The sequence below is a fragment of the Dermacentor silvarum genome, chromosome 2 (genome assembly GCF_013339745.2).
Source record: "Dermacentor silvarum isolate Dsil-2018 chromosome 2, BIME_Dsil_1.4, whole genome shotgun sequence".
Classification (NCBI taxonomy): Eukaryota; Metazoa; Arthropoda; class Arachnida; order Ixodida; family Ixodidae; genus Dermacentor; species Dermacentor silvarum.
The window spans coordinates 254,387,036-254,414,482 of NC_051155.1; the positions used below are offsets into that span (position 1 = coordinate 254,387,036).

The window sequence follows — 27,447 nt, forward strand, 5'->3', positions numbered from 1 at the left end:
TGGCGATTGGTTGAGAAGAACTACAGTGAATCCCCTGAACGAGTGAAAGGGGGAAATGAACTGATAAAAAGCGGGGCTTGAGTGTTGTGTGGACGCTCGGAAATATAAACGCTAGGAGATGCCAAGACGTTTGCATGTAGACGGCTCCAAGAATCATGGGGGCCTTCGTGTAAAATATCATGTACAGTTGTATATAAAACCCTTTCCTGATCTCTCTGGACCTCTCCTTCTCCTGGCACCATCACCAGAAATGGAACCTTCGTGGCCGCTCAAACCTCCCGACTTCGCAACAGGGGACATCACTGTGTTGTCTGCTCCAAAACATTTTGTAACACTTCACTGCCATCCTGAGAGGGTGCATGCCCACCGCTGTGCGAGGACGTTTTAGGTTGACCACTGAGACTTGAACGGAAAAATGAGACCATGCATATACCGTGCATATTGACCATACAGAAAATACTTAATTTCGTCACCCATCAGTGTTGCTAGGCTGCTGTATGGTTCAACTGCAATGTAAAAAAATTTAAATATAATTTCTTTATCATACCAGATGCTCAAATTATGCCACCTTGCAAGGGGGTGCATACTGTAACATGTACACTCTGTTTCACACTTAGGGGAAATCTCGGAGCGCATCGCATTGTGATGCGGCGAGCGCTGGAGTCGGGTGCCGGAAGCAGCTCGCGCAGGCGCAGACAGTCAAGGCGCGTTATCTTGAACCGCGTCAACTGCTACGGCGGCGCGCGCTGGCCGCATCGTAGGGAAGCATGCTACTGTCAAGGGCAGTTGTGCGCACAACGTTTAATTAACATTATTGGCTCAGTGCCCGCAGTAACGATGAACTGCCCTTGGCAGTAGCATGCTTCCCGACGATGCGGCCAGCGTGCGCCGCCGTAGCAGTCAACGCCCCAGTTCAAGATAACGCGCCTCGACCGTCTGCGCCTGCGCGAGCTGTTTCTGGCACCCGACTCCAGCGCTCGCCGCATCGCGATGCAATGCGCTCCGAGATTTCCCTTAAGTGTGAAACAGACTACATGTGCATACTGTAACAGCATACTGTAACCCAGCACCTCCACCAAATGCGACGAGGTTTATTGTGGTTGACAACGTTGCTGGAACGCTAGGCATAGGAAGGCACTGCAAGGGGTAGCACGGGGTTCACTCGCGATCACTCCTTTGTCTTCCTCTTCAGTCGGCATATATACACAGGGGCGCCTCTGCTTCATTACACATGCAATGTATAATTCAAGCTACCTTAAAAATTTTGTGAGAGGTCTGCTTGCTGCCAAATTTACAGCAAGCCGGGTAGAAACCAAGGTTGGCGAATTCAAGTAATACTGGTTTTCACTTTCACTGGCAACAAACTGTCAATGTCAATCACCATTTTCTGACCTGGTGGGTGTCCATGCAGAATTGCTTTTGATGTTTGCATCATTCCTATTTTTCATTAGATGATGTCTGTTTGCCTCCTTTTATGCGCAAGAAAGGATTCATAGAATGCGCAATGGCAATCAGTGTTGCTTTTTCAATGTGTGTCAAATGCCTCTGGTTAGGTTCACTGTTGACAACAAAATATTCTTCCTGGCCGGTAGACTTGCAGAGATTCACCAGGAGGTCACTGAACACGGCTAACAGGCTTAAATTATATGTGAACAACAAGTGGCTGATTTTATCTTTACCTGGGACACTTGTCACACTGATGCCTAAAGCCTTATGCTAAGAGTGGGTACTGCTATGTTCAAGGAACAACGAAGTATCACTGTGCAATGAACATATTTTACATTTGCTTGATGGAAGCTCCAGCACAGCATACAACAGCAATGAAAACTCTTGCCATACAAGTGAGCACTGCTCCCTGTTTTTACTCAGCCATTTGTCATTAAGCATATCCAGTTCTGTGCACAGCTTGAAGCTGGACACTCTCAGATTGTCCACATGGTGTTATCACAGTCTAGGGAAACACGGTGCTGGTGACCTGCACAGTTTGCTCTTCTTGCTGCAAACTGGTACAATTCTAACAACCACGATGGCACTTGGAAAGTAATGGCACTTGGAAGTAATCACACAGACAACCAAGCTGCTACTCTGAGTAACTCAATTTTCTATTGCGTACTATACATTTCTAGAGTTTCTTTCCTCTTGTGGCACTCCATGAAGTGGCACAATATTGTGGGTGTGACAACAGTGGAAGTTTGTAAATGGTTTTCTGTCCACAGGTGGCACAAGATTCAGGACAGCCTAATGACTTTGCCAATAAACATTCCGGAAACCTGTGGGAAGCTTCACGTCGTTTTATGCCATGTATCCCACAGAAATTTCGGTGGTGGGGGGGGGGGGGGGGCATGTAGCCGGTGTGCCTTCCTTAACCGTGGCTATGCCCCTGCAGCCACTTCCTGAGGCTGCTCAATGCTGCAATTTCCACTCACCAGTCCTCTCAAGTTTCGCGCTGTGTTGAAGAGGCCAGCCAATGGGCTCATAGTCTCCAGCCTGCAGCGGCACCTCGTATCCAGAGTCGTCTTCAAAGTCTGTATCCCAACTCCAACTGTCGTCATCTGCCCTGCACACATATGCTTCACTGCAATCTTCAGGAGAGAGTCTCAAGAAGCACTTCTGCTAGCTTAGAACGATTAAAACTCGAGAACTATGTACTTTATGCAATGATCTTGAATACAAGGTTTATTTTTATGCAATTCATGCTATCCCCTTTGTCATGCAATATAAGATGAAACTATGCTTTGTAACAACATAACTTGCATCCTCAAAAACATTTGACAATGGAGCTACACAGTGACTCGTGAGGACCTGGGAACACAAAGGCATCATTGAGGCTAATTAAAATACAAAGTGACACTTGTTTGTTCAAACATAACACAAGTGTGCCATGCTTTCCTTGGTTTCAGTAGCTGTTAGTCCTTTGCATTTTCATCCTTGCCATTAATATGGTGAGTTCTTCATTCAACCAAGTCCCTTTGCTTTTTGCAATGTGAACCTCATCTTCTGACAACATGGAACTTCCCTTTCAGACATAATCTCAGAGTCCATGTGGCCATAAAGAGCATTTACACACGGGGTATTTCTACAACCCTTGCCACATTATGCATGTGGAAATTCACAAACTTTCAACAGGTCCTTTGTCTGCTTTCTCTCCCTTCACCTTACTAATTTAGAGAAAGTTGTGCTTAAGAGGCTGGGGTGGCCCTTAAACAGGTGTCACCTCTATTGGAGCGGACTGCACTTCCCACTGGATGCAGTATGCCCCTTGCAGTGATGGAAGCAGACACTTGCCACTTGGTATTAACTTGTCCAGCCTTACAAGCGGAGACGCTGCTATCTCTTTCTGCAAGCCAGCTATGCTACACTGACACATCTAGCTACGATCGCTGCACGCAGGACAACAGGTACCACAAAACATAGCACAGGCCCTTACAGCCCACATAGAGGACATACCAAACATCATAATAAATGCAAATGCTGCCTCAAAGAAAGTGGCAAAACCCTAATGGTTCTCACTTGCATGGCACCAATGGTTCAGATGGCAGCACATTCAAGATGTATGAGTAGGTAGCTGATATCAGCATCACCAAACACAACGTTGCTCCAACCTATAATAGCGCAGAGATAAATTGTTCTCATATGAAGGTAGTCAATTCCTTCCCAACTGGAGCTGTAAGAAAACCTATGGCATTCAAAACTCATAAAATGTACACTAACACTTATTTTACTAGAATATCAGAAAGTACAAATTTTTCTTACACAACCTCAAAAGTTATCACAAACAATGCTGCCAATGCACACGTGCCCTTTTCAATTGCCAGTGGGCCAACGGCTTCGATGTTTGGTGCCTGTCCAACGAACACGGAATACAGAACTTCCAAGAAAGGTTATGCTATGGCATTGGAATATACCCTTAATGAAGCCTGCTCTAGCAGAGCATGTGCCACCTGACTGGTAAAAATTTATATGTTCATTTTAACTGTAAAGTATATCATTTGTGATATTGCACTTCAGTTATTTTATTATGTTCTACACCAACTGGATTACATTGACTACAATGGACAAGTTAGCCTTTTGGGCAATTGCTGTTGTCAGCAGTTAGTAGCTGACAGTTTTTTTAATCAAGGGTTTCTCGGCATACCTACGAGTTTCATATTAAGTGCTTAAAAAGAAAGGGAAAAAAAGGGGGGGGAGGGGGGGAAAGAACTTTGCTTTGAACAATCACAAAACCTTGGAAGGTTTACGAACCTAGTCACTCTGCTGATCCATATTTTAGCCCTTACTTCCTAGGATATTTCATAGAAATGAATGTTGGTGGCATCACAAACGCCAAAGAAAGCCTGTACTCACCCGCTGACTGCTTTGCCATCCATACTGCCAATGTCACCTGCATGTTATACAACTGCTTAGACATATGATGACATGGTGGTATTAATTTGCCCGCAATTATTATTGCAACAATGTTTTATTGCAGAAATCTGGTGCTCCATAGATGTTTCTGTACTCATGACAGCGATTAGGGGACTGGGTCCGCCAAAAGTATGATACATATCTTCCCAATTTGAAATTGTAATTATCTTACACAATGTGCTGCTCATGAACTATGCCAGATTTAAATTGATGTACCCAAATTATTTACGTACTTCTAACCAAGAGCCGTTAATGTGTTTTATGTCTGTCTGTCTGTGTGTGATCTATCTATACTCAATTGAAAGGAACGGATAATTTTTTTTTTTTCTGGCGTTTAGACTCAGGTCTAGCCTTTGTCAAGGAATACCATAAAACACAAATGCACACATACAATTTACAATTTTGCATTTGTTCGAATTAAATTTTATCCTGAACACAAGGATCTAGGACTTCTTTCTGCTATATGCTTGCGGTAGCAGACGAGAGCATATTGCAATGCCATTTCAGACAGACAACCACAGGTTGCCATTTGTGAACACACTGAGGCGACATGCCAATACAAAGTCGCAGTTTACAGTGGGTGCAAAACAATGGTAGCAGTGGGTCCATGGGCATAGCATGTCTGTTCAATAAAAGAATTGTCAAGAATTGCCATTCTCAGTTCATTAATACAGGATTTTAAACCAATGCTGGCGAAAGTGGTCAGCTGCCCGCTACTTTCATGTGTGCGAGGATGGAAGCTGTGCAGGAAATTTTATCCGTAACTCCCAACAAGAACATACATTAGGCTGCCCATGATACTGCCCTAATAAGACTCTCTTTAGATCCTCGCTATATCCTTATAGCCCCAAAATTACTTCATCGGGAAACATGTGTCGTAATCCCTGTCTGCGCTCTTCCTTGTAGTCTGTCTTGGGTGGAGGAAGTCTTTGTAGAATACGGGCTGACCCTTACACCTTCCATGACCTGCGGTCCAGCACCTGAATACCCAGTGCACAGTCCAAAGTGTCTTCAGCACCTCCAGAAGAACTGTTGTGCATGAGAACTCGATTATACAGCTTCGCTGTATTTGATGTATCAGTTGTCAGATTGGCATACGTCTGTGAAGGATTTTCTTTTTTTTGGCTACTTGTGAGAGCATCTCCCAACTTTTATGCAAAATTGTGCACTTCTCCATTTTGTGGGGTTTGTCTGCGAGTGGCTTGACATCCATTTTCCTGCTTATGTGTGGCCACTTTGGTCCATATGACTACACTGCATGACTACATGCAGCCATGATTTGATAGCATATCATTTTTTTTTTTTGAAAGATGGGCAAAGCGTGAAGTGTATAGCACAACCGAGCACTTTACTCAGGAAGAACTCGAGGCATAAATCTGAGATGCCCTCACCAAAATTATGCACAACTCACTATGCAGTACCAAAAAAAATTGTGTAAATTTGTAAACCATGCTGGGACCTATAGATAATTATAGAACAGTAATATATTCTGATGCAATAGAGTTTGACAAAACACTATCTGGTCTCGTAAAAGCATCATTAGTAGAACATGTTACTGACCAACGTAAAAAAAAAAAAAACAAGGAAGAGGAAATAAAAGATTTTTACGGATAAGCACAGATACACTGATCACAATGAGTCAGTCATTAGCAGATTTCTTCATGTATGCTTGAGCATTCACCCAGAGTTCAAGAATACAGTCGAACTCGTTGAAACGAAATCGCATATGGCACTGAAATACTGTTATTCCAATATTTGTTATAAGCATATATTCATGACAATCTAATATCAGGTAGGAGCATTTTAGATTTACTTCTTATACCCACGACAATTCATTATATCTATGTTCGTTATAACTAGGCTTGACTATAGACATCCCGATTACTTGCTGCCTGCTGATAGCGTTTTCAGTGGTTTGGATAACCAGCAATTTTAGATGCAGTCTTGCTGACGCATTCTTTTCTATGACAATGGCTTTTGCCTCATCCCATTCTATCACATTGTGTGTGTGTTTTGAACGTGCTCTGCAATGGAATCTGATGCCATGTGTTTTTTGGCAACATCGTTTTTGTGTTGTTTCAGCCATGTTTGGAAGCACATCGTGCTTCTTGAAAATTCTCAACAGCGATTCACTAATTCCTTGAATCTAGGGTATCACTGCACGCTTTAGTTTTGTGTACCGAGAAGCTTCAACTGCCTGTTCATGGCGTGCTACACCATCTTCTGAATGAAAATTGTTGGGTAGCTGCTCTACTTCAAGTCTTTCTGAACTGCTTCCAGCTCTCCTTTCAAATCTGTGGTCGTGGTGATCACCTTTCCATGGACTGCGATGAGTAGCTCGAAAAAAGAGGTCAAGGCAAGACAGGGCTTGGTTGGAGCAGCCTCAAACTATAGAAAAATTTGTGACCCTTTCTTTATTTTGCCAGGTAACTCTAAAAGCAGACTTTAATGCACTTCACATGGTACTTTATCGCAGGTACCTTTTCCTGTCATCAGACCTGTACATAATGCATTAGAAGGTTATCATTTATTCATGATTTACATTCTAATCTCGACTGGAATCTTCAGACTGATGCAATCTTTCTGGACTTCGCTAATGCATTCAACAAAGTTCCACACAAACGCCTGTTACTAAAACTTGCCCAGTTGAACCTGCACCCTCACATTCTCGAATGGATTTCAGAATTTCTTACTAACCGTTATCAGTACGTCTCTATTAAAAATAACCATTCTAGTTCCCTTTCAGTAACATTGGGCGTCCCCCAAGGGTCTGTCCTTGCACCCCTTCTGTTCCTAATATATATTAACGATCTACCCAACCACGTATCATCTGATATCCATATGTTTACTGACGATTATGTCATCTATTGCACAATTACTAAGCTTTCTGATCAAACTGTGCTCCAAAACGACCTTAACCATGTACAGGACTGGTGCGATTTTTGGCTAATGAAGCTTAATCCTGCTAAATGCAAACTTGTTTCATTTCAATGCCAGCGTAATCCTTTGCTTTTTTTTGTACATAATCTGTAACTCCGCTGTTTAACAAGTTCAATCTTATAAATACTTAGGCGTCAGCTTATCCTGCAATCTTTCCTGGCGCGCACATGTCACCAACGTCATATCATCAATGAACAGATCTCTCAGTTTTTTTTAAGCGTCATTTGCGTCACACCCCGCAGGACATAAAACTTCTCACGTATAAATCTCTAATCAGATCTAAACTAGAGTATGCGGCACCAATCTGAAGCCCGCACTAGGTATACTATAAACAACGAATTAGAATCCGTGCAAAATCCTGCCACTAGGTTCATTTATTCTTCATACTTATACGACTTAAGCACAACATCCTTCAAATGCAAAACTGGTCTTCTAAATCCTTCTGTGCATTGCCGCATCACCAGCCTCATTTTGCTTAACAAGTTTTTCCACAGATTCCTCAATCACGCATCCTCCCACCGACGTGTATGGCACCACCCATCCGAATCAAATTGCATGCTCACGTGCTCGCACTATTACTTTCGCTGCCTCATTTTTTTTTGTCGTACAGCAGTGGAGTGGAATGGCCTTCCCTGTGACATTGCAGCCATCACATGTCCATCAACTTTTGCAGAGAACGTCACAGCTCACTGTTGCACGTGAAGACCGTTCTTTGCAACGTTCATATATTAGCCCACCCCTTATGCCATACCCCCTAAACGGAGGTCATTAAGGTAATAAAGTGAAGTGAAATCGATTACTCACAATCCAAGTTCTTTTGTAAGTAACCAATTCCTTTTCTCAAGCAGGGATGATGGCAATTCACTTTCTTTTTTCAACAATCAATTAGAACTAATCAGCTACATAACTGAGCAAGCAAGTTGTACTTGAACACATGAACTTGGTAGCAAAAAATTTGCCACTGATGAGATAGCTTCTTCAAAGAAAAAAAGCAATGGTCAAGCAACGAAAAATCCTCATACAAGAGCATATCCAGGCACTCACAGAGGTATGATGGGAAACAGCTGCATTCTGATGTATCTACAACAGATAACAAAAATTTGTATGCCAATGACAACACACAAAATATTGTGTTAGCACATTGTAAACGAGAACTTTTCTGATTTTTGCGCCCAGAGCCAATTTTGTAGAGCTGACTCGTATGCCTGTGATAAGCACGTACACATAGATGACCGGAACAGCCACGACCACAGATTTTAGCCAGGTACTACGGCCATTGATTGACAAGACCACTTTGCATATAAGCAGTTCAAAACTGACCGGTTTCATGCGCACTATATATATATATATATATATATATATATATATAGGTCACAGTAGTTTCATCACACCATATATGCGCTTGTAAGAAGAGCTTAAAACTACTGTAAATTGCCGAAATGCTCATGCGACGGTGAAATCAATTCGCCAACCGTGCAACTCATCATAAAAGGACAAATAAGCAAGCAGAATGGAAATGAGAGGTGCAGAATTGCACCTGTTACTACCGTTGTAGAGGTGCCACCGCGCTAGCACTTCTCATGCATGCATCGTGACTACAGCAACGCGAGGGAGAAAATTGAATTTCTACATTATAAAAAGAAGCTTTTAATGGTAAAGTTTTTAACTGTTTTAAATGACACACGAGTGACAGAGGCACGATTCTATAGCTAGTTCCACACTTTGGAAAAGAATGTGGTCGCTTGCAGATGTACACAAAAGGCAAACTAAGCAAGGAAGCAATTTGCATGTAATACCACAACCATCAGAAAGGTTAGTTCTTCGTGGCGTGAAATTAGAACTATTTTTCGCAGGCTGGTGTGGCACTGCTCAGCGTTACCGAATAAAACGAGCACACTGAACCCTCACGCGTAACAACGGAAAGCTACGGCGAGGCAAATCCATTTTTTATACGTTCATTTCAACAGCTGGCTCCGACAGAAATTGGCAAAGGCGATAAGCGGAGAGGTGCATTTCGCGGACGTGCAGACGACATTCCAAGCGGCTGAGCGGACGCATCTGACACCTGTTGCACGCCTACCTCAGCAGCTGTCAAGCAGTGTAGTTCCGTGCCATCAGGCCGCCGCACACGAATACGGCAGCACGGGGTGTGGCAGTGCCCATTATTCGGGCGCGACGGCCTCGGAAAGTGGTAGCACAGTCGTTTGCCCCACAAACGCAATGCCGGTACACGGGAAAACAGGGCTACTATAACTGCATAATGTTGTCCAGTGAGGTCAACGTAAGTTGACGACAATGTAGACGTGGCGCTGCCGTCGGCTTCACAGCTGGTTTCGGTCGTCGTAGGCAAAAAAAGTGGCCGTTCGAGAGAGTTATGTAGTACGTGTTTTCTTTGGAAACGAGATTAAAGGGACAGTATAGATCAGTTTAGGCTGACATTGTGTTCTTTCAAAGGCTGCTGGATACGATGTCGTTTGGTTGCCTCCGTGTCATCGCCATCATCGCGAGCTGCTTGTGTTCCAAAGCTGGACACGACGCGTCGCTCGGTGGTGTTCTGTGGCTCAGTTGCCTCTGTATCAAAATACGAGCTAAATCCGGTTCAGCTTGTGTGGTGCCTGGGTCAAGGGCCTTTCGATGCTGCCAGCAACACGGTCCACTCAAGTGATGCTGTGGGAAAGCTGTCCTCGAAGTAATCGCCCGCATAAGCAAAGAAATTAAAGTGGTCCCGGGTCTGTGCTTGCGTGCAGCGGCTGCATGGACCAAATTTTTAGGCCCGGGCCCGGGGCTCCAAGTCCAATCCCTGCCCGGCTGTGCATGACCGTGCCCGCGACTGTATGTACATTTATGAACGGGTCCGCCAGAGGAGGGAGGAGGTGTTTATTATACATAAGGAAGAGACGCTTAATTCTGCAGCCCATAAGGGAGCACGGCGCAGCAATTCGATCAGTGTACACGGGCGGTATTTTGTAGCGATGCCTTTCCGGCAATAATGCCTTTTCGCGCTTATCACGCTTTGTCAGTGGTCGGAGCGACGGTCCGCTCGCGTTATCAACGGGATCAGCCGGCCTTGAGCGGTGGATGATAAGACTAGAGTAGAATAAGTCATAATGTAACGCTACAAAATCGCGGCCCAGTAGTAGTAGTAGTATAACTTTTATTTAAAAAAAAATTTAATCCAGGTCCAGTGGGTGGGTCCCTCAGTCCAGGGCCCCACTTGCGATAGCGGCACGCCGGGCTTGGTCGAGAAGGGCCAGTTGGTCGTCCCGCACCGTGCTGGCTAGCCACACCTCCCACTGCCTACTTTTGGAGTTTTGCCCCAAAAGGGGTGATTGGATTTCTTGTGACCGATTCTGGCACGATCATGTGATATGGTCAAGAGATGGCCGCCCACCGCACCAAGGGCAAGTGTTGGGGTACCGGGTGGGGTGTATGTGGTGTAGTAGGATTAGGTGTGGGTATGTACGGGTTTGTAGTCGGCGCCAGTCCCGCATTTGCGCTGAGTCCAAGGATGGGTCTGGAAAGCTATACCGTTGCCTTCGTCGTCTCTGTGCCTCCAAGATATCTTTTATTGTGATCGGAGATTCTACGAGAGTGCGTTCCGTCGCTCGGATGCTATATTCTCGAGCGAGGCGGTCCGCCCTCTCGTTACCCGTCACTCCGGCGTGCGCCGGACACCACGTAATAGCGTGGCGTTCCGTGAGATTTCGTCCTAGGATTTTCATTGCGAGTTTGGGCAGGGTGCCTGTCATGAAAAGGCGACATGCCGACTGCGAGTCGGTTAGTATTAAAGCAGAACGTGCTCTATTTTCAGCGTCACGTATAGCCAGAGCCACCGCGGTAGCCTCTGCTGTGGCCACTGACTCTGTCCTGACTGTCGCGGAAATAGTAGTTTGAGCGTTTGTGGCTACCACAGTGAAAGTTTTGCTATCTTGTTTACACGCGTCCGTGTAATAAACCTCCGGATTTCTACCGAACCTGCGTTCGAGTGTCCTGGCCCGTGCAAGGCGCCGTTGTCTGTGGTATTTCTCGCTCATGTTTTTAGGGATTGGGGACACCGAGATCTTAGCTCGTATGTCCGGTGGGAGGAGTTCTGTTTAGTCGTTGCAATGTGCCGGTCTGAGTGGATAACCTAATCGACGGAGAAGTGTTCGACCTTACTCCGTGGCATTGAGCCTTTCTCGTTGTGCGATCAGTGTTGCTGCCACGAGTTCCTCAAAAGTGTTGCTAATACCCATTGCTTCAAAAAAGGTCGTGCTAGTGCTGATCGGTAGACCAAGCGCCGCCTTATAAGCTGTGCGTATCAGGGCGTTTATTTTAGTTTCCTCTGAGTTTGATACTTTTTTGGAAAGGAAGGCCGAAGGTTACACGGCTTATGATAAATGCCTGCACGAGCCTTATAGTCTCTTCTTCCTTGAAGCCTTTTCTGTTTCTTGCTACTCTGTTTATCATCCTAGACACACTGTTAACGGTTTTCCGGAGATTTGCGATCGTGTGCCCTACTGCTCCATTTTCCTGTATCCATAGTCCGAGTATACGAGCTTTAGATACCTCCTTTATTGTTTGACCTCCAAGAGCAAGCTTTATCGGAAGTCTATCGTCCTTTCGTGTATAAGGCGCTCTTACTCGGATTAGTTCGGACTTCTCCGGGGCGCAACTCATACCAGCTTTTGCCACATGTTCCTCTACAATGCTAATTGCCTTCTGGAGGGTTTCCTGACGTTCCCCTAAAGATCCCTTTGCGGTCCAGAGAGTTACGTCGTCCGCGTAAATCGCATGTCCTAGGTTTGAGATCCGTTGTAGTTTCAATGCTAGCCCTTTCATCCCTATATTAAAGAGAAGCGGCGAAAGAATTGAACCTTGCGGCGTTCCTCTTTTGGGGGTCTGTAGAACGCCTGAGCGGGTGGATCCTAGCCCTATCGTGGCTGTGCGTTCGTCTAGAAAGGATTTTATGTATTCATAAGTCCGCTGTCCGCAGTGCATGCTCGATAGTTCCGTTAAAATGCTCTCGTGCGAGATGGTATCGAAAGCTTTTTTGATATCTAATGCCACTATGAATCTGTCTGCATTTCCTCTCTCTGGGTTTAATACTTCTTCTTTCAGCAGGAGAAACACGTCCTGTACCGACATATGCTGTCTAAAGCCGAACATTGTTTCCGGGAAAAGGTTGCTGTTTTCTATGTACCTAGTGAGTCTCATCTGTATAACCTTTTCAAAAAGCTTACCCAGACATGAGGTAAGGGATATGGGTCGGAGATTTTTTATGTCCCTCGGTTTCCCTGGTTTCGGTATTAGAATTATCTCTGCATGCCTCCATGCCTGTGGGATTTGACCTCCTTCAGTCCATACATGTTTGTTAAAGAGATCTGTTAGCCCTGTCAAATCATTGAGGCTAAGATTGCGAATCATGGCGTTTGTTATTTTGTCCGGTCCAGGCGCCGTATTTTTCTTGAAAGTTTGCGCTGCCGCGAAAACCTCTGCCACCGATATGGGGCTCTTGCGTTGCCCAGAGGGCGCTGCAAAAATGGTGCTAAAAAGCGCCTTCAATCCGAAACTGGGTAGTACCAAGCTCGGTCGTCTGCTTCGGGAAGCACGTTTACAATATGGACCCGCCACTTTCGGTTGTGTTGTACCACGGCTTGCAGCGAATATCGGGCGCCGAAGATTTTTCCATGGGTGGTATGCTGCGTAAAGGCAAGAAATTATGCAACGCCGACTGCGTGTACGCCGTTCAAGAAATAAGTGGCGAAGTTTTAGCGCAGTGTCAATCGCAAGTGAAGCGAGTCACGCACGTGCGAAGTTGAACTTCAGGTAAGGTTTGCACGCTGCTAGATTCAGGCGCACAAACGCGAGGAAATGCTTTCTATAAATCAATTCACAGCAGCGATAAGCAGACATGTGCACGAAACTGCTCGAGCGCACGATGGTACGCGCCGCGACGGCAGCGGTCTTTCAGCATGCCGCGGTGTACGAACTGCTCGAGCGCACGATCGTACGCGCCGCGACGGCAGCGGTCTTTAGACATGCCGCGAAACGGCGGGTCTCCTGCAATCTTTGTTGACTGTATGCCGCTAGACAATTAATTATGCCTGCGCTGTAGTAGCGGCCATCTGTCCCTTTAGCAATTGATAAATAACTGATGCAATGCATATAAGCTCGCAGTAACGTACGTACGTGCGAATCGCGCTGCAGCGCGAGCTCGTGCGCTGCTCGCTTGATGTAACTTCTAATGACAGCGCTCGAACATCGATGTGCTGTAATCAATACTACGTTGCTGTGCTGCCTCAACGTGCTGGCTTGAGGTCAAGGATGAGCACATTCAACTCTCTAACCTGAGCTGCTCGTAGTGGGGTAGTGAATTGCCACCGAATCAGCCCGACCATTTGTGGTCATTTGCACACACCTGGTCACTTCACCACTTCGCACCGGTCGAATTGTCGCTGTGGCCGGGTCTCGAATCGTGAATCACCAGCCATGCCTGCTGCTATGTCGGTCTTCCATTTCGCTTACCCAGCGCGACGAACTGCAGTTATCCAGCGCGCCCGACGCTCCACTTCGTGAGGCCTTGAAGGAAAACGGTAGAATCTGATGTTGGGATTCAGGCCTTCTTGTTCATGGCAGCCCACGACGCAGCAGTAACGACGGTGACGCTTTTTCGAGGCTGAGCTAGGTCTCTCCGGATCGGCGTCGCCTATGTCTTCTGCTTCCAGCATTACGTCCCACGGCACACGGAGAGTCCGTTTTCGTATAACTATAGGCTGCGGCCAGCTCGCAGCCTGGTCGCCATGGTCTGTGAGAAGTGACGAGCCTTTTCGCACTCGAAACAGGGCAGAAAAGAGTGCGAATCGACGCAAAACGCGGACTAGAAACGTGCTTCGCCACAGCTAGGGCTCAATACTATCCAAGCTGGTACTACCCAGATGACGTTTTTCACCGCCACCAGGCGCCGCTACTATACCTCAAACTCCAGCGCAAGACGCCCATAGAGGCATCTAGCTCCTCATTGCTCCTTCCTGAATATGTGGGAGTATCATCATTTTGCGTGGATTTTGCTCCTATATATATATATGTCTTCTAGGGTGTCTAGGAGGTGTGTGTCAGCGTCTCGAAATTCGCATTCAAGTAATCGAAGAGCTCGGTTCGTCGCTGTTTTTGTATTTGCAGGATCTATCATGCTTCTCAAAATGGCCCATGTCTTTTTTGTGTGTAGGGTTCCATGCAGATATTCACAGAATTGGTGCCAATTATTGTTTTCTAGTGTTTGTGCATAATCATTAGCCTCCTGTGTTAGTTGTGCTATGCGTATTTTAAGCTTTCTATTCAATCTTTGTCTTTTCCATCGTCTCGTCAGGCTTCTGCGTGCTTCCCATAAATGTATGAGGCGGCTGTCTACCGCTGTTATATCCGATGTTGTAGCGATCTCCCTCGTTGCTCTTCTGTGTGTTTCGCGTATTTGTTCCACCCAGGTTTCAATATCTTCTGTGAATATGAGCTGCTCTTGTTTATCTCGATATACAGTCCAGTCTGTAATGCAAGCCCTCCCTAGGGAGCGACGGATTTTTGGGGAATTGAGACCTATCGAGATAATGTTATGGTCACTACCCAAATCTTCCTCCAAATTTGTCCACCGGGTCTCCCCTGGATGGCTCGAGAAAGCTAGATCTGGGGTTGTATCCGCCGCTACACTGTTGCCTAAACGTGTGTAACAACCCGGTATTGTGATGAGTTCTAGCCCGTATCGATCTGTTGTCTCGACTAGTGATTTTCCCTTTACTGAGTCTTTGTTGTAACCCCAGGCGGAGTGTGGTGCATTGAAGTCACCAACCACTAGCAGCTTGTCTTTTCGCTCCATGTCTGATATTGCATAAATTATTAGGGTATCGAAGCATGGTGCCACGTGCGGGCAGTACCCAGTGAGCCTCGAAGGGAGTCGCTGAATTGGGCCCAGTTAATTCGTGCCAGTTGCTTAGCATACTGCTGTGCCTGGATGGTGATGAGCTGCGATCTTGAGCTTGAGACGTCGGTTATGTTTTCGGGTTTTCCATCTGCGGATGAGGCTTCTTAATTCTGGCTTCCCACAGGTGCAGGAGATGGCCGTCCACTTCTGGGAGTTGAGATGTTATCTTAATGACGGTGGTGCAACGGTCCCGATTTTCTTTAATTTGCTCGCACGTACCAGTCAGTGAGGTTTGTGAGGTTGCCAATTGAATACTCGCTCCGCGACGCAAGGCGTCCCAGTTTGTGATGCGGGCTTGTCCAATGGAGCGACGCATCGCTGCGTCAGGCCCGACGTCAGCAATATATTCACAGCATATAGTATCGTTGAAACTACAATAAAAATATTCGCACGTACGTACGTTATTTGTAGAAAAGATTCTTACATGCATAGGACCACCAAGGTACAACACACACAGGACCTTTAAGCACATCCAAAATGGACCATCCAGCGGATCTCCACAGGAATTAACACAATCAACGGGACTTTCTTTAATGGTAAAAGAGGATGTCTGTACGTCTACTGAATGAACAGGACGATCCGATCTAAACGGGATAATCGACGGATATTTGGGGCGCGATCTTGTACGCGTTCCAAAATGGAACGGAGGCGTTCCGTTCCTACAATCCTGGCAGAGATCCTGGGTGCGCTACTGCATTGTTGTGATTTACGCGGAGTGAAAAATAAATCGTGCATCTGAATGCGGTGGCACCGTTTTTAGATGACGGGCAAACTTCAAGGACGCCCGCGTACCAAAATTTACCGAGCATGTCAGCAAACGCTACGAGGTTAAAATTCCGCCCCGATTAGTCTGATTTCTACTGTAAAAATGCAGTAATGAAGATAAACAATGCCTGTTCTTTTACACTGCTCTGTTCGCGGCCAGGTTATCTGGTGTGCATACGCCCGTTTTTCTCTGCCGTCGTAGCTCGCTGCGCTCGTAGCGATTCGCATCTGCTTGCCTAATGCTGTAGCCGAGATGCAGCGACGGGGCCCAGTCTGGGTTCGTGCTATCGAAAAAATCGGATGGCGTCCATGCGAATCAAAAACATTCACTTCTTCAGAGCGTAGTCCTTGCTTCCCACGTTTCCGCGAACATTTAGTTCATGGCACAAGCCTTTTACCTGTCACGAAGTGCGCTCCGCAAACACGTAAATTGGGGTTCTGGGGGTCCAGATCGGCACGATTAATGCGAGCCAGCCACAACGTGCGCCGATTTGTGCTGAGCGTCGAGCGCTTGCACCTGTCTACGAGGATCCTCGGAATTCGGAAGAAGTTCGTGTTAGTAGGCTTCTTCTTTCGCCTGGAGATGTCGCTACGGTTGGAGCAGCCAACGACTGAGCAGAAAACCATATTGAAGCTGCGAGTGGTCGCGAACCAACACGATGCGAGCTAACAGAGGCGGCGGTATGCAAGCACTGACCCGGCAGTGGCGCGTCAGCATGGCCGACAGGCATCTCACGGCCAGGAGCGGATCCAGGTTTTTTTCTGAGGGGGGGGGGGGGGGGGTCAGCTTCTGTCAATAATGATGATGATGAGGATGATAGTAGCCTTTCTTATTTACCGAAATTTACCGTTTTGCCTCACGATAAACCCGCGTTTTATACGGCTAACGCAACACCTGTAGCCCTCCGTGGTGGCTCAGTCAGCTCAGGCGTTGAGCACGAGATCGCGGGATCAAATCCCGGCCGCGGCGGCCGCATTTCGATGGAGGCGAAATGCAAAAACGCCCGTGTTCTTGCGTTGTAGTGCATGTTAAAGAACCCCAGGTGGTCCAAATTAATCCGGAGCCTTCCACTACGGCGTGCCTCATAATCAGAACTGGTTTTGGCACGTAAAACCCCAGAAAGAGGAAGAAGACCTGTAGCGAATCCAGGTATCGGTTGCTCCGAGCTTATAGGAAAAGAAAGTTACCCAATACAGCCATGTGCTTGGCGGCTGCGCCTGATAATACAGGGTGTTCAAAACTAAGCTTTATTCTTTTGTTAAAGTTAGGCACTGGGAGGCACGCGAAGATCACCTGTGCAAATAAGTTATGTGGCTAGGGGGGCACAAAGTGAGATGATAATTATCGCTGTGAGCAGCCCAATTGACTAAAATTGAACAATTATGTTGACTGCACTAAGTGGGTATGTTTGTATTGAAAACTTAGAGACAGTCGAGTTTCTACAGAGTATCAGTCGGAAGAATTATTCTAGCGTGTCCGTGCTCCGAGATATCAGACTCCAAATTTCAATTGTCGTACTGCGCAGAATAATCGAGAATACGCGACAATTCTGATGAATTCCCGTGAAGGATCATGAAGCTCAGTGACCACTTCTGTGGAGGGATGGCGGTGCCATCTTCTCTCTTGAGTCGTGGTGGTGTGTTGACTAGAGGAACGTTCTTGAATACGGGCGTAACGCTCCGCTCCAACGCAGCAACCACTACGCTGGTTGTTTACGATATGCGAATCACCGCGTATGAAGACTCACGACGTCACCTACAAGAATAACGATGTGGCGTAGTAGGCGAGAGCGCGAGCCAGCGTCTTCATGTTTTGTTTCCCACGCGACGTCATCCTGGGCCGCGATTTTGTAGCGATGCCTTATGACTTATTTTAGAATAGTCTTATCATCCACCGCTCACAGCCGGCTGATGCCGTTGATAACGCGAGCGGACCGTCGCTCTGACCACTGACAAAGCGCGATAAGCGCGAAAAGGCATTATTACTTTAAAGGCATCGCTACAAAATACCGGCCCTGCTCCCGTTTCTCTAACCACGCGACGCCATCCTAAAATCCCTATATAAGAAAAGTACCGCCATCTACTCTTTCCTACGCCGCCTCCTCTCCTAAAGCGCTTGCGTTTTTCTTTACTTTTTGCTTGCGAAAGCCAAGTCGACGGTGGCGCACCTAGAAAGTCCACGTTGAAGCTTTCAGGCCGCCGCCGGCGACTGCGGATGCGCAGAGGACGTTCAACTAGGGTGCCTTGATGCCCAGCGCCGCCGTCCAGGGTGGAGACAACCCCGCTGGCGCCGCCATATTGAGTCACACGAGCTGAGACTCAGCTACGCTTGCGTTCATAAATAGTGTTACTCGCGGCGCACTTCCAAGTGCTTTGCCTTGATGAGGATTTTTTTATCGGTATCGCATCTGCACATCTTTATGACCAATAGCCGTTAACTCGTCGAAGGTCCAAGACGTAAATGTATGGCGCCGGGAACATGCCCCAAGTTGCCTAATTCAATTTACCTTTAATATGCCGTGTGTATGTTTGAAATACGCACTATTTTTTTTTTTGCGCTTCGATATGCTTGGTATATAAGGTTTGCGACCCCCTGTGTGTGGAAGTTTTTCTTTTTCGCTGTTGTATTTTGGTTTACACGTCACGCCTCCTTTACCGTAGCCAGCCACTCGGCCACGGCGGTTAGTTTCCCTTGCGTTGCGCGTGCTCTTCGCGTTCGTTGCAATTATTTGACGATATCTACGCGCAATTTTGCTTTCTTTTTGCCCACAAAACTGTGTATTGACAGGATTAAGCTGGTGTAAAAATAACTGCGATGTGAAAATAAGGTTTAGTTAGTGCTGTAGAGAAACATGTAACGTGACTTGTCGGTGTCAATCTTGCGTAGTACACACAAGAAACCAAACGATGCACAAAATACATTTACTTATAATGTCTAGTACAATCAATCATAAAAGAGATATGTACATGAAAAATATATGTACTGTGTGGCGCCTGAAGGTTATGTTGAAAGACGAGATAAAAAAAAAATTCGCAAGGTAGGCTCGACACACAATTCCGGATAGTGAGAGTTTTTTTTTTAATTTATTCATTACATGGGGGGGGGGGGGGGTTCAAGTGAGTACGTCAACCTTATTACACACAATATAAATCGAAAACAAGAATGCAAACAAGAAAACGCAACCGCGGGTAATATTAATCAAGATATCCAGCCAGAATACATCAGCTACCATCGAATACGTCGCATCAGCCAAACACATCGATGGCGAGTACAGAACATTTTATAAATAACCATTATAACACTGATAACTGCATTGAAAAAATAAACAAGACTGCATACATATCGCGTACAAAAACCGTAAATGAAACTAAGACAGTCAAATGCAGATTAGCAATACTTTTCACTTCGAAAATATAGTCCATGATGATGTAGGGCTGTTGACTTTAACAGACGGCGCCCATCCTGTCGATTTCCCTCGTACTGGTCCTCTTCAAAGTGTTTCGAAGTACAAGAAAAACAACAAAAGTGATTATTGATATGAAAAGTTGCCTTGTAAGTACAGAGAACCCATTACAGTGCTTAAAAATAAATTTTCGCAGAAGTAATGCTGTATTACCTCGCTTCACACGTTTCGAAGAAATGCACAGGCTTCAACAGACACCATGCCAGAAAGCGCCGAAACATTTTGGTCCCATGATGCCCCTTAACTCTACTACACCTGGGCATACCGTGCACAGGCATTTAAAGACCGTCACAGTACCCACTACGATCGGGAATGAGCACGAATGGCCATCGGCTTACGAGCACCACGCTACAAATATATTCGTCTAAAAAATCAGCCATATAACGTAACAACCTGAGATCCGCAAGATATCTGCTGAGAATAGAGAAAATCACAATGCTTCGCTTGCCACGTACACAACAGCCGCTCTCCCCAGAAGCACTGCGTTCTTTAGTCCCAAATAACGAGTAGCGAAAAAAGAAACTGAGGGGGAAAAAAAAAAGAAAGAAACAAGAGACACACGATGTGTGCTTCCCGTGAAAAAGTAAAATAGGTGGTTTACATGACGATTTGTAGTTAATGTAAGGCTATTTCGCGGCGAAGCATTTTCGTCAGTTCGTAAAATAAGGGTACTACTCGCATAGACTTCGCCGATCAAAACGGCAAAAGCCTATGCGACGCGCGCTCGCAAACCATAGGCTACTCAGCATCGGTGCAGTGCTTAGTTCGTGAGCGAACGTAGGTACGTGAGCGAGGATCAGAGAATACTTTCTTATTTAAATGAAAAACACGGTGCGATAGTCTAAACTTTCTTGACACTTACCTCGCAAATGTAGGAACTATCCGTTGCCTTCCAGTGATACCGCTTTACTTGGGCTTCCCATCTCTTCCTTCGCTCTGGGTCCCGGGGGAAGCGTAAACAACGAAGCCCTTTACGCGTCGATCCGGTGCACTTGGGAACACAACAGCCCGTCATGTCGACTCGATGCACTTGACAAGCTTGTCATTCGTGCGGCTGAACACTGTCCAGCAAGTAGAAGCGTCAGCGAAGCATCCGCGCGCACTGTGTCTTGAACTAAGCACCCGCACCAAGCACTCGCAACCACTCGCTGTGACTCAAGATGGCGTCGCAGCGAGAAAGCGGCGGCGCGGGTGCGGTCAAAGGATGGCACTACCCTGAACGGCGGCGCTGGCATCGAGGCACCCTACCTCCACCTCCCTACCACGGCCGCTCAATGAAATGCATCGATGGATCGAGCGGCCGTGTCCCTACCCCCCCCCCCCCCCCCCCCCCTCCGGAGTGTTGTGCTCGACTGGAAGACTACGCTTCCTACCCGCTTCCCGCCCTAGTGTGCGCGAGCCGCGATTGCCGGCTCACCCTCGCATGCTTTCACTCGCACATACTGTGTATGTCGCGCGGCGACGACTTTATTGCAGTGGACTTTATACGGAAGCTCACGGCGACGACGACGACGGCGGCGGAATTACGCCTAGAGTGTCCATATAGTTGCTATCGCAATAATAAGTCTTCATTCCTTTCCGACGGACGCGTGTCTAAAAAGTAGTGGGTGGTGAAGCTCCCGATCGCCAAGCATGTGACGGTGCCAGTGAAGGTTTGTATCGTGCCCTTCGTTGGGGGCAGTGGAGTTCAGCGTTGTTTCTGCGGGCGGCTACATGCGGGATGGTCAAAAGAGACGCGCGGTTCGACACCAAGAGGGCGGCGGGGAGCCGTCGGGGGTGGTTGAAGGGGAGCCGCGGTTTACGGGGGGCGCGTAAGCGGGTTCACTGCGAGTCGGGGCTTCCGGCGTTCGGTTCGCGGAAGCAGTGCCGTGGCTTTGAAGCCAACCCCTCGTCGCTGGACCGCAGCCGTGCAGAGACATTCCGCGAACGGACCAGATGCCCCAACGTGCGTGGCAGTGTTCTCTCTTTGGGAGGCTAGTGCATTGCGAGCTTGTGAGACAAGAGACACATTACACTGCAAAAGATTTGCGACAACGGCCTTGACATAATAGAACTCCGGATACTGTCACCCTGGTGCCCCGTTGTGTGCACACTGCGCGCGCCGCAGTATGATTGGACGAAAGATGGGGCGAGGGTGGTGTTGGGGATGCCTTTAGGTACGTGCGGGGCCGTTGGAGGGGGATTCGGTGGAGATTCGGCTCAGAAAGAAGACCAAAATTGTAAACTGATTGTAACCGTTGACTGGTAGCCTTTTGATGTCTGTGTAAATAGCCTCCTTCTATCGTTTGCTATTCGATCTTAATAACCAGTTAACCCCTTGCAATCAGCGTCCCAGCCTTGCCTACTGTAATGTGACTTCGCGACATCCACAACACCTTCAAGTTTCCCTCACCGACATCGAGGCGAATATCAACTGAGGCCAAGGACTTCTGGGGCGGCATCGGTAAGCAAAATGTTGATTGTCGACATCGATCACGAAAGCATAAGCACTAAGCTTTTACGTCGTTGTGGCTCTAGCTTACGTGAACGCTCAAGGCGCCACGAAAAGACAATTAAGTCCGCGCCTATGCGACGTCTGTCGGAACGCCACCGCAGCAGTTGATTATTTGTAGACCCGTTAGGCAGCTGTGTCTGGCTTTCGAGCGGTAAATGAATGGCGCATTCATTCTGAGAGGCGGTCGATAGTTTTAACAGGCCATATGCGACGCAGCGTACGTTCGCGGCACTGTGTTTTGAAGTATTCTTCCGGTCTTACTTTTTAAAGCGCGGTAATTCTATGACGGATTTTTTACGTTATCATCTATTCCGCTTGAAGAGCTCTGCACTCCTTGTCAGAGCAAAAGAAGCAGTTCATCTAGTAACAACTTGATGAGGGCTAGTTGGTTCATAGTTGAGCGAAGGTATGAAGTAACAGCGCGTAATGAACAAGGACGAGAAAGGAACGAAGACCACAGGAACAGCGCTTGTCCTGTGGTCTTCGTTCCTTTCTCGTCCTTGTTCATTACGCGCTGTTACTTCATACCTTCGCTCAGTTCATCTAATTTTCTTGATCCCGGTCACGACGGCCGCCTTTCAATGGGGGCGAAAAACGCCTGTGCACCGTGCAACAAGCACGCACGCCATGCTGGATATGCACGATAGCAATAGATATTTACGCGGGGTGTGAATTGTTATATTGAAGAATGCCATTTATGTATTTACGCGGGGCACGCAGGGCGTGGCAAGACGTGCGGACAGCGCTATTGAAAAATACAACAAAAAGCTCATGCATATTCATACGACTGCCTTCGTCAAAAGTACTCTAATTCCTATGAGGCTGGCCGTTTGTACAGACGTGCGACGTCTGTACAAACAGCCCTTGACTAGTAATAACATGTGGTAACCGCTTGAGCGCTGCCTGCCTTGACGGACGCCGCGACAACTGAGATAGCCGGCGTGCCTAACTTCCTTGCCTTCTATTAGGCCCAGGATCCCTTTTTTTTTCCCCCGCAGGTTTGGAGGTGATCCATCGTGTCTGCTAAGAGACCTGCTTCGCAAAGAGTAAGCGGCATCGCTACCGTTTTCTGCAGCCGATGAGAATAAGCTCGGCCATAGAGAATGACACGGACGCGCAGTCGGCGATCCGGCCCATGCAGCTCGGGGAGTGGCCAAAGCGGGGACGTTCTCGCGGAGTTCGACAACGGCAGGCGCGCGAGCTGCAACGTTGGCTGGAAGTTGCGACGCTGAGGCCGATCGTAAACTTGTCATGCTGTGCCCGCGAATTTGGTCGTCCGTAGTACCACAGTCCCTTAATAGCTAATAGCTACCATAGTCCCTTAATAGCTCTAGCAAGGATAAGAGAGGACACTTCCATAGGCCCCTGCGACCGATTTTAGGGTGCCTCGATGCCAGCGCCGCCGTTCAGGGTGGTGCCATTCTTTGACCGCCCCCGCGCCGCCCCTTTCTCGCTGCGACGCCATCTTGAGTCACAGCGAGCGGTTGCGAGTGCTTGGTGCCGGTGCTTAGTTCGAGACACAGTGCGCGCGAATGCTTCGCTGACGCTTCTACTTGCTGGACAGTGTTCAGCCGCATGAATGACAAGCTTGTCAAGTGTATCGAGTCGACATGACGGGCTGTTGCGTTCTCAAGTGCAATGGATCGACGCGTAAAGGGCTTCGCTGTTTACGCTTCCCCCGGGACCCAGAGCGAAGGAAGAGATGGGAAGCCCAAGTAAAGCGGTATCATTAGAAGGCAACGGATAGCTCCTACATTTGCGAGGTAAGTGTCAAGAAAGTTTAGACTATCGCATCGTGTTTTTTTATCTAAATAAGAAAGTATCTCTGATTCTCGCTCACGAACTAAGCACTGCACCGATGCTGTCTGAGTAGCCTATGGTTTGCGAGCGCGCGTCGCATAGGCTTTTGCCGTTTTGATCGGCGCAGTCTATGCGAGTAGTACCCTTATTTTAAGGACTGACGAAAATGCTTCGCCGCGAAATAGCCTTACATTAGCTACAAATCGTCATGTAAACCACCTATTTTACTTTTTCACGGGAAGCACACATCGTGTGTCTCTTGTTTCTTTTTTTTTCCCTCAGTGTACGTGGCAAGCGAAGCATTGCGATTTTCTCTGATTTCTCAGCAGATATCTTGCGGATCTCAGGTTGTTACGTTATATAGCTGATTTTTTAGACGAATATATTTGTAGCGTGGTGCTCGTAAGCCGATGGTCATTTGTGCCCATTCTCGATCGGAGTGGGTACTGCGACGGTCTTTAAGTGCCTGTGCACGGTATGCCCAGGTGTAGTAGAGTTAAGGGGCATCATGGGACCAAAATGTTTCGGCGCTTTCTGGCATGGTGTCTGTTGTAGCCTGTGCATTTCTTCGAAACGTGTGAAGCGAGGTAATACAGCATTACTTCTGCGAAAATTTATTTTTAAGCAATGTAATGGGTTCTCTGTATTTACAAGGCAACTTTTCATATCAAGAATTACTTTTGTTGTTTTACTTGTACTTAGAAACACTTTGAAGAGGACCAGTACGAGGGAAATCGACAGGATGGGTGCCGTCTGTTAAAGACAACAGCCCTACATCATCATGGACTATATTTTCGAAGTGAAAAACATTGCTAATCTGTATTTGACTGTCTTAGTTTCATTTACGGTTTTTGTACGCGATATGTATGCAGTGTTTATTTTTTCAATGTAGTTATCAGTGTTCTAATGGTTATTTATAAAATGTTCTGCACTCGCCATCGATGTGTTTGGCTGATGCGACGTATTCGATGGTAGCGGATGTATTCTGGCTGGATATCTTGATTAATATTACCCGCGGTTGCGTTTTCTTGTTTGTATTCTTGTTTTCGATTTATATTGTGTGTAATAAGGTTGATGTACTCACTTGAACCCCCCCCCCCCCCCCCATGTAATGAATAATTTTTTTTAAACTCTCCCTATCCCGAATTGTGTGTCGAGCCTACCTTGCGAATTTTTTTTTATCTCGTCTTTCAACATAACCTTCAGGCGCCACACAGTACATATAATTTCTCATGTACATATCTCTTTCATGATTGACTGTACTAGACATTATAAGTAAATGTATTTTGTGCATCGTTTGGTTTCTTGTGTGTACTACGCAAGATTGACACAGACAAGTTACGTTACATGCATGTTTCTCTACAGCACTACCTAAACCTTATTTTCACATCGCAGTTATTTTTACACCAGCTTAATCCTGTCAGCACACAATTTTGTGGGCAAAAAAAAAAAGCAAAATTGCGCGTAGATATCGTCAAATAATTGCAACGAACGCGAAGAGTACGCGCAACGCAAGGGAAACTAACCGCCGTGCGCGAGTGGCTGGCTACGGTAAAGGAGGCGTGACGTGTAAACCAAAATACAACAGCGAAAAAGAAAAACTTCCACAAACCGGTGGTCGCAAACCTTATAGACCAAGCATCGAAGCGCAAAAAAAAAATAGTGCGTATTTCAAACATACACACGGCATATTAAATGTGATTGAATTAGGCAACTTGGGGCATGTTCCCGGCACCATACATTTACGTCTTGGACCTTCGACGAGTTAACGGCTATTGGTTATAAAGATGTGCAGATGCGATACCGATAAAAAAATCCTCATCAAGGCAAAGCACTTGGAAGTGCGCCGCGAGTAACACTATTTATGAACGCAAGCGTAGCTGAGTCTCAGCTCGTGTGACTCAATATGGCGGCGCCAGCGGGGTTGTCTTCACCCTGGACGGCGGCGCTGGGCATCGAGGCACCCTAACCGATTTTGGTTCACAGCGCACCTAGCTGGTGTGTGGAATCTACACAGACTCAGAGATTGGGACCGCAGGAAAACCAATCTCAAAAACTATGTTCTGATGATTAGAAAAATTCCACGGCCTCCAAAATTGCTTCCGTGCGAGTGCTCATCCCGGAGGCTATATTTCGATTGTTTTAACGCGTTGCTTTCATGCATCGAGTAGCTTCGTGTAAGCTGTACCGCCAGAGCAGCAAGCACACGATGCCACTGTGTGTTTATGCAGACATTTTAAATAAACATGACAAGTGTTGGAAGAGACGAAACATTTTATTTTCAAGTCATATTCTCAGTAAGCACATGCACACTTTTTCTTTTCGCAACGTTCGATGAACGCAAGCACAAAATGATGGCTGCACTGCAATGTGCAAGACATGCCAATACAGGTGCCATAAGTTGAGAACAAATTTCACAAAAAGAATAAACAGGCGATATTATGAAAAAACCCACAGAACAGTAAAACTGCAGAAGACAGCATTAGCATTAAAGAGGAAAACAACGTTCGTCCTTTGAAGCCTAATCTTTCTTATTAAGTGGTAGTTTCGGGCTGCATAGCAAACAAAGAATGAAGGCTGCTCACTGGAGTAGTCAGCCAACCACGCTCTCTCCCTGTCCTGCCGTTGTTACTGCACCTCGCAACACAGCAGTAATTCCGTAGTACTTGACTATAGTCGGCATGACCTATAGTCAAGTACTACGGAGTATTGGAGTATTGGTTATGTCTTCTCTCCCACCTTCGCACAAATTTTCACCTACGCACTTCAGATCGCCCTATCGCGAAAACCGTCACGTGCAATTGTCGCAGCTAAACAAAAAAAGCAACCTTCGGTGCCATGCATACGCTACTGAGGCAGGAGTGTTTATTCAGAATACGTCGTAGCCACAGCTTACATTGTTCTCAATTCACAAGTTCTCTCTAATTGCGCTCGTAACAAAGGCTTCAAGCAATCTGCGCACGCCACGAATAACGATCCTAAGCATAATTGCATTCTTTCACACAATTGCACACAGGTGCATTGAATTCAGACTACGTATACCGGCGTGTGCCGACTCACTTTCTCGCGCCAAGAAACGATTTTCTCGCAAACGAGCTGCGCAGCAGCATTCCAAATTGCTGTTTCTTACATAATGTGAAGTAATCCACGAACATCATGCGCGAAGTGAAGAACACAAAAAGCTCTCTGCGGCGAACAGCACAATGCGACATATGTCAACTTACGGCTGAAGTGACAAATACATAAGAAATTTGCGAAGTAATGAAGGGAAAAAAGAACGTAATGAAGGCCTTCTTACCAAGCAGCAGCCAAGCAGACAGACGTTCTGGCAGACGAACCCAGCAAAGACCACGCAGACGTTATCGCAAATATCTTGTAGCGTTGCCTTGCCTGATCACACCATGGCTGATATTTTGTAGCGATGCGTTATGCTTTATTCTATATACTAGTCTTATCATCCACCGCTCACGGCCGGCTGATCCCGTTGATAACGTCTACGTCTACAGCCACATAGACAAGTAGACGTATTGACCCTTTTCGCGGAGCAGTTTCTTCTAAAGGAACGAGATGGCGCTTTCGGCGGCGCGCCATAAGTTGCCTCGGCGAATGCGCACGAATACGAAACC

The 27,447-nt window shown here is 46.8% G+C and overlaps 1 protein-coding gene across 1 annotated transcript in view; it reads right to left on the reverse strand.

The window, feature by feature from the left end:
• LOC119443158 (SH2 domain-containing adapter protein D) overlaps positions 1–27,447 on the reverse strand; it is a 74,595-nt gene that overhangs the window by 5,447 nt on the left and 41,701 nt on the right. Inside the window, exons 2-5 of the mRNA XM_049662614.1 lie at positions 9,425–9,576; positions 8,389–8,424; positions 4,345–4,381; positions 2,427–2,552 (exon numbers count right to left, since the gene is read on the reverse strand). Of these exons, the coding sequence (XP_049518571.1) occupies positions 2,427–2,552; positions 4,345–4,363 (145 nt within the window). The 5' untranslated portion in view covers positions 4,364–4,381; positions 8,389–8,424; positions 9,425–9,576. The remainder of the gene's footprint in view (positions 1–2,426; positions 2,553–4,344; positions 4,382–8,388; positions 8,425–9,424; positions 9,577–27,447) is intronic.